Raw genomic sequence first — 12,767 nt, 5'->3', positions numbered from 1 at the left:
TAATATCACCTTCCTGGCCGACAGCAGGTCCCTCGCCTCAGGAGTCTTGCTGGCAGCACAGCCCACGTCCCCTCAGGCACGAGACGCACCCCTTCTGTGCTGGTCCTCCAGATGCCGTTTGCACCAGGTGCCCCCACCCCCCGGAGAGCCGTGACCCTGCTGCACCTGCTCCACAGGGTGACGCCTGGACCATCATCCAGCTCTGGTGATCAGAGTAGTTGCTGCACTGCTGGTGGGAGTGCAGAGCAGCCTGGAGAACCCTCAAACAGATACGGATGGAGACGCCTTATGACCCAGCAGTCCCCCAAGGATGTGATGACACAGAGTCACAGGGCACAGCACCTGTGTTGATAGCGGCCGTGTTCACAATAGCTAAGCCTGGAACGGCCCAAATGCCCGGGGCGTGGCAGTGATGCGTGTGTCTGTCTCATGGCACTGGACATGTGTGTTTCAAATCCTCTCTGAACTGGATGTCGGGCACTAGCAAGATTTTGACATGGGAGAGGATATTAGGGTGTGGGCAGGCTGGACGTGGCTTCTCGGACTCCATCTGGGTGAGCTGCGCGAAGTCGGCTGACGCCTGGTGTAACTGATGTCTCCTCAGGAGGGAGCACTGGCAGTTGCTGGGTAATCTGAAGACTACAGTGGAAGGTCTGGTATCCACCAATAGCCCCAACGTCTGGTCCAAGTATGGCGGCCTGGAGCGGCTTTGCAGGGACATGCAGAGCATCCTCCATCACGGGCTCATCCGTGACCAGGTACGCAAACCTTCTCTTTGGGTTTGTTGTAGGGAGAGGATGAAGGTTACTGAGCTGTGAGCTCCTGAGAACAGGACTGTGACATGGTGGCAGGGGGGTGGGGCAGTGGTTACCAATCACTGAGGATTTTCTTTTTAGGAGCATGCTAGGACACGTCTGAGAATATTTACAAAGCAGTCATTTTCTTTCTTTCTTTTAATTTCTTTATTGGGGAATTAATGTTTTACATCCAACAGTAAATGCAATAGTTTGTACATGCATAACATTTCCCAGTTTTCCATATAACAATACAACCCCCACTATGTCATTTATCATCCTTCATGGACCTGTATTCTCCCCACCCACTCACCCCAGAGTCTTTTACTTTGGTGCAATACGCCAATTCCATTTCAGGTTCTACTTGTGTTTTCTTTTCTGATCTTGTTTTTCAACTTCTGCCTGAGAGTGAGATCATCCCATATTCATCCTTCTGTTTCTGACTTATTTCACTTAATGTGAATTTTTCAAGGCCCATCCAAGATCGGCTGAAAATGGTGAAGTCTCCATTTTTTACAGCTGAGTAGTATTCCATTGTGTATATATACCACAACTTGCTCAGCCACTCATCTGTGGTTGGACACCTGGGTTGCTTCCAGGTTTTGGCTATTACAAACTGTGCTGCCAAGAACATATGTGTACACAGATCTTTTTGGATGGATGTGTTGGGTTCCTTAGGATATATCCCCAGGGGAGGAATTGCAGGATCATAGGGTAGGTCCATTTCTAGCCTTCTGAGAGTTCTCCAGACTGTTCTCCACAGAGGTTGGACCCATTTACATTCCCACCAGCAGTGCAGGAGGGTTCCTTTGACCCCACACCCTCTCCAGCATTTGCTGCTGTTCCCTTTTCTGATGTCTGACATTCTCACAGGAGTGAAGTGATATCTCATTGTTGTCTTGATTTGCATTTCTCTGACAATCAGAGACTTGGAGCATTTTTTCATGTGTTTCTCGGCCTTTTGGATCTCTTCTGTAGTGAATATTCTGCCCATGTCCTCCCCCCATTTTTGGATGGGGTTATTTGTTGTCTTGTTGTTGAGATTGGCAAGCTCTTTATATATGTTGGTTATTAAACTCTTGTCTGATGTATGGCATGTAAAGATCTTCTCCCATTCTGTGAGGGGTCTCTTGGTTTGGGTAGTGGTTTCTTTTGCTGTGAAGAAGCTTTTTAATTTGATGTAGTCCCGTAGGTTTATACTTGCCTTAGTCTTCTTTGTAATTGGATTCGTTTCATTGAAGATGTCTTTAAAATTTATGTGGAAAAGAGTTCTGCCAATATTTTCCTCTAAGTGTCTGATAGTTTGTGGTCTAACATCCAAGTCCTTGATCCACTTGGAATTTACTTTTGTATTTGGTGAAATATAGTGGTTCAGTTTCATTCTTCTGCATGTTTCAACCCATTGTTTCCAACACCATTTGTTGAAGAGACTCTGCTTTCCCCATGTAATAGTCTGGGCCCCTTTGTCAAAGATTAGATGTCCATAGGTGTGGGGCCTCATTTCTGGGCTCTCAATTCTATTCCACTGGTCAGTGTGTCTGTTCATGTTCCAGTACCAAGCAGTTTTGATGACAATGGTCCTATAATACAGTTTGAGATCTGACAGTGTGATGCCTCCGGTTCTGTTCTTCTCAAGATTGTTTTGGCAATTCTAGGTCTTTTCTGGTTCCAGATAAACATTTGTAGCATTTTTTCTATTCTCCTAAAAAATGTGCTTGGGATCTTGATGGGGATAGCATTAAATTTGTAGATGGCTCTGGGTAATATATTCATTTTGATGATGTTAATTCTTCCAACCCATGAACATGGAATATCTTTCCATTTCTTTTTGTCTTTCTCTATTTCCTTGAGTAGTGACTCATAATTTTCAGTATACAAGTCTTTCACTTCTTTGGTTAGGTTTACTCCTAGATATTTTATTGTTTTTGTTGCTATAGTAAAAGGAATTGATTTCTGGATTTCATCTTCTTCTAACTTCGTGTTTGCATAGAGGAATGTCACTGACTTTTGAATGTGAATTTTGTAGCCTGACACCTTACTGTATTGCCTGATGATTTCCAAAAGCTTCTTGCTGGATTCCTTAGGTTTTTCTATGTATACTATCATGTCATCTGCAAATAGGGAGAGTTTGACTTCTTCTCTTCCAATCTGTATCCCTTTAATTCCTTGCTCCTGCCTGATTGCTATGGCAAGAGCTTCCAACACTATGTTGAATAGTAATGGTGATAGTGGGCAGCCCTGTCTAGTACCTGATCTGAGGGGAAATGCTTCCAGTTTTTCACCATTGAGTATGATGTTGTTGTATGTTTGCTGTATATAGACTCCACTATCTTCGGGAATTTTCCATATATTCCCTTTTTTTGTAGTGTTTTGATCATAGAGGGATGTTGTATTTTGTCAAAGGCTTTCTCTGCATCTATTGATATGACCATGTGGTTTTTGGTCTTGCTTTTGTTGATGTGGTGGATCACGTTGATTGATTTACGTATATTAAACCAACCTTGCATGCCTGGGATAAACCCCACTTGGTCATGATAAACAATCTTTTTAATGTACTGCTGTATCTGGTTGGCTAGAATTTTGTTCAATATTTTTGCATCTATTTTCATAAGAGATATTGGTCTGTAGTTTTCTTTTTTGGTTGTGTCCCTGTCTGCTTTTGGTATCAGGGTGATATTGGCTTCATAGAAGCTGGCAGGGAGTATTCCAGTGTCTTCAATCTTCTGAAAAAGTTTTAAAAGTAGAGGTATTACCTTCTTTAAGTAAAAATAAATAAATAAATAAATAAATCTAAAAAATACTTCTAAAAGTTAGAAAATACTTTAAAATACTTCTAAAAGTAGAGGTATAAACCTTCTTTGAAGGTTTTGTAGAATTCATTTTTAAAACCATCTGGTCCAGGACTTTTATTTTTGATAACTGTTTCAATTTCATTAGCTGTGATGGGCCTGTTCATGTTATCTACTTCCTCTTTACTTAGTTTTGGAAGTTGGTAGGTATCTAGGAAATCGTCCATTTCTTCCAGGTTCTCTAGCTTGGTGGCATATAGTTGTTCAGAGAAGCCTCGCATGATATGTTGAATTTCTGCAGTGTCTGTTGTCATATCTCCTCTTCATTTACTATCCGATTTATTTGGGTCTTCTCCCTTTTTTGTTTTGTGAGTCTGGCTAAAGGTTTGTCGATTTTGTTTACTCTTTCGAAGAACCAACATTTACTTTCGTTGATCTTTTGTATGGTTTTCCTATTCTCAATGTTATTTATTTCTGCCCTAACTTTAGTGATTTCTGTACTTCTGGTTGCTTTAGGGTTCCTTTGTTGATCTTCTTCTAGGTCTTTAAGATGTGCAATCAGGCTGTTTATTTGTGCCTTTTCTTGTTTCCTAATGTGTGCTTGTATGGCTGTGAACTTCCCTCTCAGTACTGCCTTAGCTGTGTCCCAAATATTTTGATAGCTTGTGTCTTCATTTTCATTGAACTCGTGAAACATTTTGATTTCCTCCTTTATTTCCTCTTTGACCCAGAAGTTGTTAAGTAGTGTACTATTGAGCTCCACATTTTGGGATTATTACTATCTTTTGTTGATTGTTAAGTGTTAGTTTCATTCCACTGTGGTCTGAGACGATGCTTGGGATGATTTCAATGCTCTTGAATTGGCTGATGCTGTCTTTGTGGCCTAACATATGGTCTGTCCTTGAGAGTGACCCATGTGGATTTGAGTAAAATGTGTATTCCAGTTTCTTGGGGTGAATGACTCTGAAAATGTCTGATAGTTCTAGTTTATCTATCTCTTCATTTAGCTTCCTCATGTCTTTACTGATTTTCTTCATGAATAATCTATCCAGTTGAGATAGTGGGGTGTTGAAGTCCCCTGCTATGACTGTGTTGCTGTTAATATATTGCTGTGGCTCTTTCAGTGGATGTTTGATGTATTTAGATGGCTTCTCATTGGGTGCATAGATGTTAATAATTGTTAAGTCCTCTTGATTGACTGATCCTCTGAGCATTAAGTAGTGTCCATCCCTATCTTTTTAAATTTTATTTATTTTAAAGTGTATCGTGTCAGATATGAGAATAGCTGCTCCTGCCCTTTTTTGTGGGCCATTGGCTTGTATGATAGTTTTCCATCCTTTCACTTTGAGTCTGTGTTTGTCTTGGTGAGTTAGGTGGGTTTCCTGTAGACAGCATATTGTTGGGTTGTGTTTTCTGATCCTTCTTCCTACTCTGTGTCTTTTAATAGGTGAATTCAGGCCATTGACATATATTGATATCAAAGTTTGCAGATATTTTAATGCCATTCTTGTAGATTTTTAGAGTGTTCTGATATATGGCCTATTTATGGTGGTCTGACTGTTTATAGAAGACCTTTCAGAACATCCTTCAGGGCAGGATTGGAGATAGTTGATTCCTTCAACAGTTGCTTGTCTGAGAAGGTTTTGATGCCTCCATCTAGTCTGAATGACAGTCTAGCAGGATATAGTATTCTTGGCTGAAAGCCTTTCTCATTGAGCACTCGATAGATATCTTGCCATTCTCTTCTGGCCTGTAGTGCTTGTGTGGAGAAGTCTGCTGCTAATCTCATGGGTTTTCCTCTATAGGTGACTCTTTGTTTTTCTCTTGCAGCCTTTAGGATCCTTACTTTATCTTTATTCCTTTATATTCTAAATATGATGTGTCTTGGTGTATTTAAATCTGGGTTAATTCTGTTTGGGACCCTCAGGGCTTCTTGTACCTTTATGTTGTTGAGGTTGTCTAGACTAGAGAAGTTTTCAGCTATTATGGCGTGAAGAATACTTTCTTTTCTCCTCTTTGTTCCTATGGTAAGCCAATAATGTAAATATTATTTCTTTTGAAGTCATCCCACAGGTGATCCCATAGTCATCCCATAGGACCAGTATGAGCTACATTCAGAGCAGCATGATAGTGACCTGTGTCCTCACTGCAGGTGTGTAAGCAGAGAGCTGGGCTGCAGGACCAGCATGAACTAGACTGAGAGCAGCATGTAGTGACCTGTGTCCTCACTGCAGGTGTGTAAGCAGAGAGCTGGGCTGCAGGTCCAGCATGAACTAGACTGAGAGCAGCATGTAGTGACCTGTGTCCTCACTGCAGGTGTGTAAGCAGAGAGCTGGGCTGCAGGACCAGCATGAACTAGACTGAGAGCAGCATGTGTGACCTGTGTCCTCACTGCAGGTGTGTAAGCAGAGAGCTGGGCTGCAGGACCAGCATGAACTAGACTCAGCAGCATGTAGTGACCTGTGTCCTCACTGCAGGTGTGTAAGCAGAGAGCTGGGCTGCAGGTCCAGCATGAACTAGACTGAGAGCAGCATGTAGTGACCTGTGTCCTCACTGCAGGTGTGTAAGCAGAGAGCTGGGCTGCAGGACCAGCATGAACTAGACTGAGAGCAGCATGTAGTGACCTGTGTCCTCACTGCAGGTGTGTAAGCAGAGAGCTGGGCTGCAGGACCAGCATGAACTAGACTGAGAGCAGCATGTAGTGACCTGTGTCCTCACTGCAGGTGTGTAAGCAGAGAGCTGGGCTGCAGGACCAGCATGAACTAGACTGAGAGCAGCATGTAGTGACCTGTGTCCTCACTGCAGGTGTGTAAGCAGAGAGCTGGGCTGCAGGACCAGCATGAACTAGACTCAGCAGCATGTAGTGACCTGTGTCCTCACTGCAGGTGTGTTCCCTCCAGAGCGACTACTGGCAGTTTGTGAAGGACGTCTGCTGGCTTCGTCCCCACTCTGCCCTTCATGTGGAGAAGGTAAGAACTGAAGGTAGGGGAGTCGGACGGTAGTGCAGCGAGGTAAGTGCACGTGGCGCAAAGCGCAAGGACAGGTATAAGGATCCCAGTTTGAGCCCCCGGCTCCCCACCTGCAGGGGAGTCGCTTCACAGGTGGTGAAGCAGGTCTGCAGGTGTCTGTCTTTCTCTCTCCCTCTCTGTCTTCCCCTCCTCTCTCCATGTCTCTCTGTCCTATCTAACAACGACATCAACAACAATAATAACTACAACAATAGAAAACAACAAGGGCAACAAAAATGGAAAAATATATGTAAATAAATCCTAAAAAGAAAGAACTGAAGGTTGGCTCGTACCTGCTTGTCTGTGTTCTGTGTGGTGTCTCCCAGGGTTGAGTGATAGTGTGTGTGTGACTAGGTTGCTACTGACTGAGGAGTAGTGGTTATTCCTGTTTTGCTGAATCAGAGGGGACGGCTATTTGGTTTCCTTTTACTAAAAGTTTTTGATGGATCATGTGCTTTTACAGTAAATAATTGGGCTGGGAATGTAGTTTAGTGGTGGTTTGCATGCTTTGCATATTGAGGCCCTGTATTCAGCTCCTGGCCCCAGATAGAGAAATGAATACCTTTCAAACTCATTGCTCCAAATCACTATTTATTTATTTCTTTATCATATTAATGGGAGAGGTATTGAGAGAATCCAGCGCCCTGCTCAGCTCTGACTGATGGAGCTGCTGGGGGTTGAACCTGGGTCCTCAGAGCCTCAGGCAGGAGAATCTTTTGCAGAACCATCATGCTGTCTTCCCAGCCTCCAGATCACCTTTTTTAAGGGAAGATATGAACAACCTTTTGCTGTTTTCCAAAGATCTGCATATATATAGAACTAGGGTGGAAGTCATCATGACCAAACAAATGGTAAGAGTCTCTGAAGTGCTTAGGGACTGGCCTGCTGGTCACTGCTGAGGCTCCTGGAGGCCACAGTCCCTCAGCTTTGGCTGTGGTGCTTCTCTGCTCTGGCCCTCAGCTCAGCTGCGTGCAGCTGTCCGCCTATCAAGAGGTCAGGTCACTTTACCATGGTGACAAAGCTAGGTCTAGATGTCTGCATTTACTCATTACTTATCTATTTACTGCAGACAAGTTAACATCTATGTGTTTATCCGCCTATCAAGAGGTCAGGTCACTTTACCATGGTGACAAAGCTAGGTCTAGATGTCTGCATTTACTCATTACTTATCTATTTACTGCAGACAAGTTAACATCTATGTGTTTATGTATGCATGATAATTCAAAAGAATAGTTGATGGTCCCTGACGTAGGCTTCTCATCTGTGACACTGACACTCAGCCATCTGGTGTCACGTTTACCACAGCTGCTTCTGTCATCTGTGACACTGACACTCGGCCGTCTGGTGTCACGTTTACCACAGCCGCTTCTGTCATCTGTGACACTGACACTCGGCCGTCTGGTGTCACGTTTACCACAGCCGCTTCTCTCATCTGTGGCACTGACACTCGGCCGTCTGGTCTCATGTTTACCACAGCCGCTTCTCTCATCTGTGGCACTGACACTCGGCCGTCTGGTCTCATGTTTACCACAGCCGCTTCTCTCATCTGTGACACTGACACTCGGCCGTCTGGTGTCATGTTAACCACAGCCGCTTCTCTCATCTGTGACACTGACACTCGGCCGTCTGGTGTCATGTTAACCACAGCCGCTTCTCTCATCTGTGACACTGACACTCGGCCGTCTGGTGTCATGTTTACCACAGCCGCTTCTCTCATCTGTGACACTGACACTCGGCCGTCTGTTGTCATGTTTACCACAGCTGCTTCTCTCATCTGTGACACTGACATTCGGCTGTCTGGTCTCATGTTTCCACAGTTACTATCAGGTTCATTGTTGAAATGATGTTAGGGGAAGTTCTTTGTTTCTATTCTTTATTCTTCTTCTTACTTTAATATTAAAATTAAAATCTTAGGGAGAGGGGAGACAGCATAATGGTTCTGCAAAGAGACTCTCTTCCTAAGGCTCTGAAATCCCAGGCTCAATCCCTGCACCACATAAGCCACAGCTGAGCAGGGCTCTGGTGAGGGAAACAAAAAGAATAAATGCTTCTTTAAAATACACATAAAATATGTAGCCTTGCAGTGACTTGCACGTGCGTGATCTAGCCGTATTGTTCACAAGGTAGCACCGGACGGAAAACAGCCCTAGTGCTGGTCAGCCCGTTATGGGGACACATGTGCACTGCTGGCACCACAGTGTGAGTGGGCCTCGAGCACAGCGACAGACTCCCAACTGAGAGGCAGGTGTCTCGCAAATCCTTCTCCCCCAGCACAGTCGCTGTCTCCGCAGTTCCAGCGGGGCCTGAGTGCTGACGGCTGTCTCCTTGTCTCCCAGTTCACCCACTGGCACGAGAACGGCCAGGACAGCACTGGAGGCGTGAGCGTTGCCCAGCTGTGGCTGCAGCACAGCTTGCAGTCCCACTGTCTGTCCGCCCAGCTACGGCCTCTGCTCGGAGACAGACAGAACATCAGGAAGTTCTACACAGGTAGGTGGAGGTGCCACCCAGGACTGCGAGTCACCTCCCCTTGCTCCCCGCTCACCTGTGCCGTGGCAACTGCTCTCCCCCGGCCTCACGCTGCCCCTTGCTGCCAGAGATCCCACCAGAGACAGGATTCCCATCCTCTGTCTTTGTAAAAGTGTTTTAAAATCTTTATTTATTGGCTAGAGACAGCTCTGTGATTCTGGCAGTGAAGTCTCTTGCTGTGGCCTCTCTCTTTGGCGGCTCATAGACTTTACCTGCCCCTGATCTTTCTGACTTCAGATGGCATGATTCATACTCAGGTCTCCGGAGTCAGATGCGCTACCGTTGTGCCACGAGGTCCTACTCGCACTCAGGTCTCTTTTAGCTTCCCTGCTTCTTCCCTGAGCTCTCAGGGCCCTAAAGGAAGCTAACTGTCTCCCTGTGGGACCCTATGACGGCAGAGCTAACCGTCTCCCTGTGAGACTCAGACGGCAGAGCTAACCATCATGGGACTCTGATGACAGAGCTAACCATCTCCCGTGGGACTCTGATGACAGAGCTAACCGTCTCCCGTGGGACTCAGATGACAGAGCTAACCATCTCCCCGTGGGACTCAGATGACAGAGCTAACCATCTCCCCGTGGGACTCAGATGACAGAGCTAACCATCTCCCCGTGGGACTCAGATGACAGAGCTAACCATCTCCCGTGGGACTCAGATGACAGAGCTAACCATCTCCCCGTGGGACTCAGATGACAGAGCTAACCATCTCCCCGTGGGACTCAGATGACAGAGCTAACCATCTCCCCATGGGACTCTGATGACAGAGCTAACCGTCTCCCCATGGGACTCTGATGACAGAGCTAACCGTCTCCCCATGGGACTCTGATGACAGAGCTAACCGTCTCCCCATGGGACTCTGATGACAGAGCTAACCGTCTCCCCATGGGACTCAGATGACAGAGCTAACCGTCTCCCGTGGGACTCAGATGACAGAGCTAATCATCTCCCCGTGGGACTCAGATGACAGAGCTAACCATCTCCCCGTGGGACTCTGATGACAGAGCTAACCGTCTCCCCGTGGGACTCTGATGACAGAGCTAACCGTCTCCCCGTGGGACTCTGATGACAGAGCTAACCATCTCCCGTGGGACTCTGATGACAGAGCTAACCGTCTCCCCATGGGACTCTGATGACAGAACTAACCGTCTCCCCATGGGACTCTGATGACAGAGCTAACCGTCTCCCGTGGGACTCTGATGACAGAGCTAACCGTCTCCCCGTGGGACTCAGACGACAGAGCTAACCGTCTCCCCGTGGGACTCAGACGACAGAGCTAACCGTCTCCCCATGGGACTCAGACGACAGAGCTAATGTCTCCCCGTGGGACTCAGACAACAGAGCTAACCATCTCCTGTGGGACTCAGACGACAGAGCTAACCGTCTTCCGTGGGACTCTGATGACAGAGCTAACCGTCTCCTGTGGGACTCAGACGACAGAGCTAACCGTCTCCCCGTGGGACTCAGACGACAGAGCTAACCGTCTCCCTGTGGGACTCAGACGACAGAGCTAATGTCTCCTGTGGGACTCAGACGACAGAGCTAATGTCTCCTGTGGGACTCAGACGACAGAGCTAACCGTCTCCCTGTGGGACTCAGACGACAGAGCTAACCGTCTCCTGTGGGACTCAGACGACAGAGCTAACCGTCTCCTGTGGGACTCAGACGACAGAGCTAACCGTCTCCTGTGGGACTCTGATGACAGAGCTAACCGTCTCCCCGTGGGACTCAGACGACAGAGCTAACCGTCTCCTGTGGGACTCAGACGACAGAGCTAACCGTCTCCTGTGGGACTCAGACGACAGAGCTAACCGTCTCCCCGTGGGACTCAGACGACAGAGCTAACCATCTCCTGTGGGGCCCACACTGTCCTTTTCTCTCTTCAGATACTGCTTTCCTGCTGAGCACCGCCCATGTCACGGCCATGCTGCAGTGTTTAGAAGCTGTGGAGCAGAACAACCCTCGTCTGCTGGCTCAGATTGATGCATCTATGGTAAGTGGCAAGAAATGGTTGTCTGCTGGGCTCTGGGCTGAGCATGATATGATCGCTTTAGCCAACTGAACGGTAGTAGACAGTAACATTTAGGCTGTTGTGAACAGAAAGGGTTTTTTATTGGTGATTTAATACTGATTTACAAAATTATGGGATATCAGGTATAATTCTTCATTGCGCCCACCACAGTCTGTATCCCCATCTCATCCACTGGAAGAAGCTGCAGTGGTTCTCCCAAAGGCACAGATGTGGGTTGACTGCTATTTTTACAACCGTTTGTCTGTATTTGTATGTGTTTGCCCACGTTTACACAGTCCTGCCTTCTCTTCCTAAGGCACACCCACACCTACTACTTCCAGATGTCGTTGCTTTCTCTCTCTCCAGATCCTCATGGAATTGGGGTCCAGAGCCCTCTGGTCATCTTTCCCTAACATTCCTCCCCTCTGGGAGTATGTGTTGAAACTTTAACTTAAAGGGGCTTTGGCTGCGGTGCATAAAGGATTCACTGCGGGACACCGGGAACTGGGCTAGACAATTCAAGGCTTTATTCAGGGGTAAAGGGCAAATTACTAGGTGCTGCAGAATAAGCAGCTCCATTTAAGGTTAAGCAAAAGAGGTTTATTCATAAAATCACTGAGGATGTGAGGGGAGATGTCTACCTAGGAAAATAGACAAAAGTCCCAAGTCCGCAGACTGAGTTACCCAAGATCACCACGTGAAAAGACCAGGATCAGTGCAGAGCCACGACAAATGAGTGCTAGTGAAGGTGATCCCATCAGGAGAGCCAGCTGCTGCAAGTCCCTGCTTATACAACCCCTTGTCAGTCTGCTCCACCTCAGACTGCCACCATTCCTATGCTAATTGTCCCAGAGTCCTGTTGGGGTCACAACAAGGACGGACGGATGAACATTCTTCATGGGGAGCAGAAGGTGGGAGTTGTGGCTTCTGTCATTGCTTCTCCGCTGGACATGGGTGTTGGCAGGTGGATCCACACCCCCAGCCTGTGTCTGTCTGTCCCTAGTGGGGCAGGGCTCTGGGGAGGGGAGGCTCCAGGACACATGGGTGGACACATGGCCGTCTGCCTGGGGAAGTCAGGATGGTGTCATGGCGGCATCTGCAGCTTGGTGACTGAGAGGCCGTAAGACACAAAGCAGGACAAATTGTTTAACAAACAGGAACCAAAGGTAGGAGCAGAGCAGATGAAAGTACGGGTCTCTGTGTGGGAAGAAGCCGGGAGTCTATTTTAGCCATGTCCCAAGGGGCTCATGACTTTAGCAGTTTTTGTCCGAGCCTGACAGCTAACATGCAGGTGGACTAATTTGTCTGGGAGATGGTGTCAGAGATTAGAACAGGACTAGAAAGCTGGGTCAAGGCAGAGAGCAGCTCCCAAACTCCAAGAGGGACAGAACGCAGAACCCCACGTTTGAGCCAGAGGGCTGTGGTCACAGAGCCTGAATTTGAGCCCTGGTCTACCTGCTAGACACGTGACTCCAGCACTGCCTCCAGGTCAGTGCGCTGCTGGGGTGTGTGCTGGTCTCTGAGGCTTTAAAGTCATTTGCTAGAATAGGGTGTGTGGCTCAAAGACCCACTTCTCAGAGTGTTTCAGGTTTTTTTAAAAATTATTTATTATTGCATAGAGACAAAAACCAAGAGGGAAGGA

General features: G+C 46.9%; 1 protein-coding gene across 4 annotated transcripts in view; it reads left to right on the top strand.

The window, feature by feature from the left end:
• Positions 1 to 12,767, top strand: part of RUBCN (rubicon autophagy regulator) — a 74,178-nt gene that overhangs the window by 15,705 nt on the left and 45,706 nt on the right. For all 4 annotated transcript variants that reach the window (XM_060172226.1, XM_060172225.1, XM_060172224.1 and 1 more), the window contains exons 2-5: positions 605 to 758; positions 6,469 to 6,552; positions 8,928 to 9,078; positions 11,001 to 11,107. In XM_060172226.1, coding sequence (XP_060028209.1) covers positions 605 to 758; positions 6,469 to 6,552; positions 8,928 to 9,078; positions 11,001 to 11,107 — 496 coding nt within the window. The remainder of the gene's footprint in view (positions 1 to 604; positions 759 to 6,468; positions 6,553 to 8,927; positions 9,079 to 11,000; positions 11,108 to 12,767) is intronic.

This window comes from Erinaceus europaeus, chromosome 14, assembly GCF_950295315.1.
Source record: "Erinaceus europaeus chromosome 14, mEriEur2.1, whole genome shotgun sequence".
Taxonomy (NCBI): domain Eukaryota; kingdom Metazoa; phylum Chordata; class Mammalia; order Eulipotyphla; family Erinaceidae; genus Erinaceus; species Erinaceus europaeus.
The sequence above is the reverse complement of the archived record's forward strand: the minus strand, read 5'-3'. Positions and strand labels throughout refer to the sequence as shown.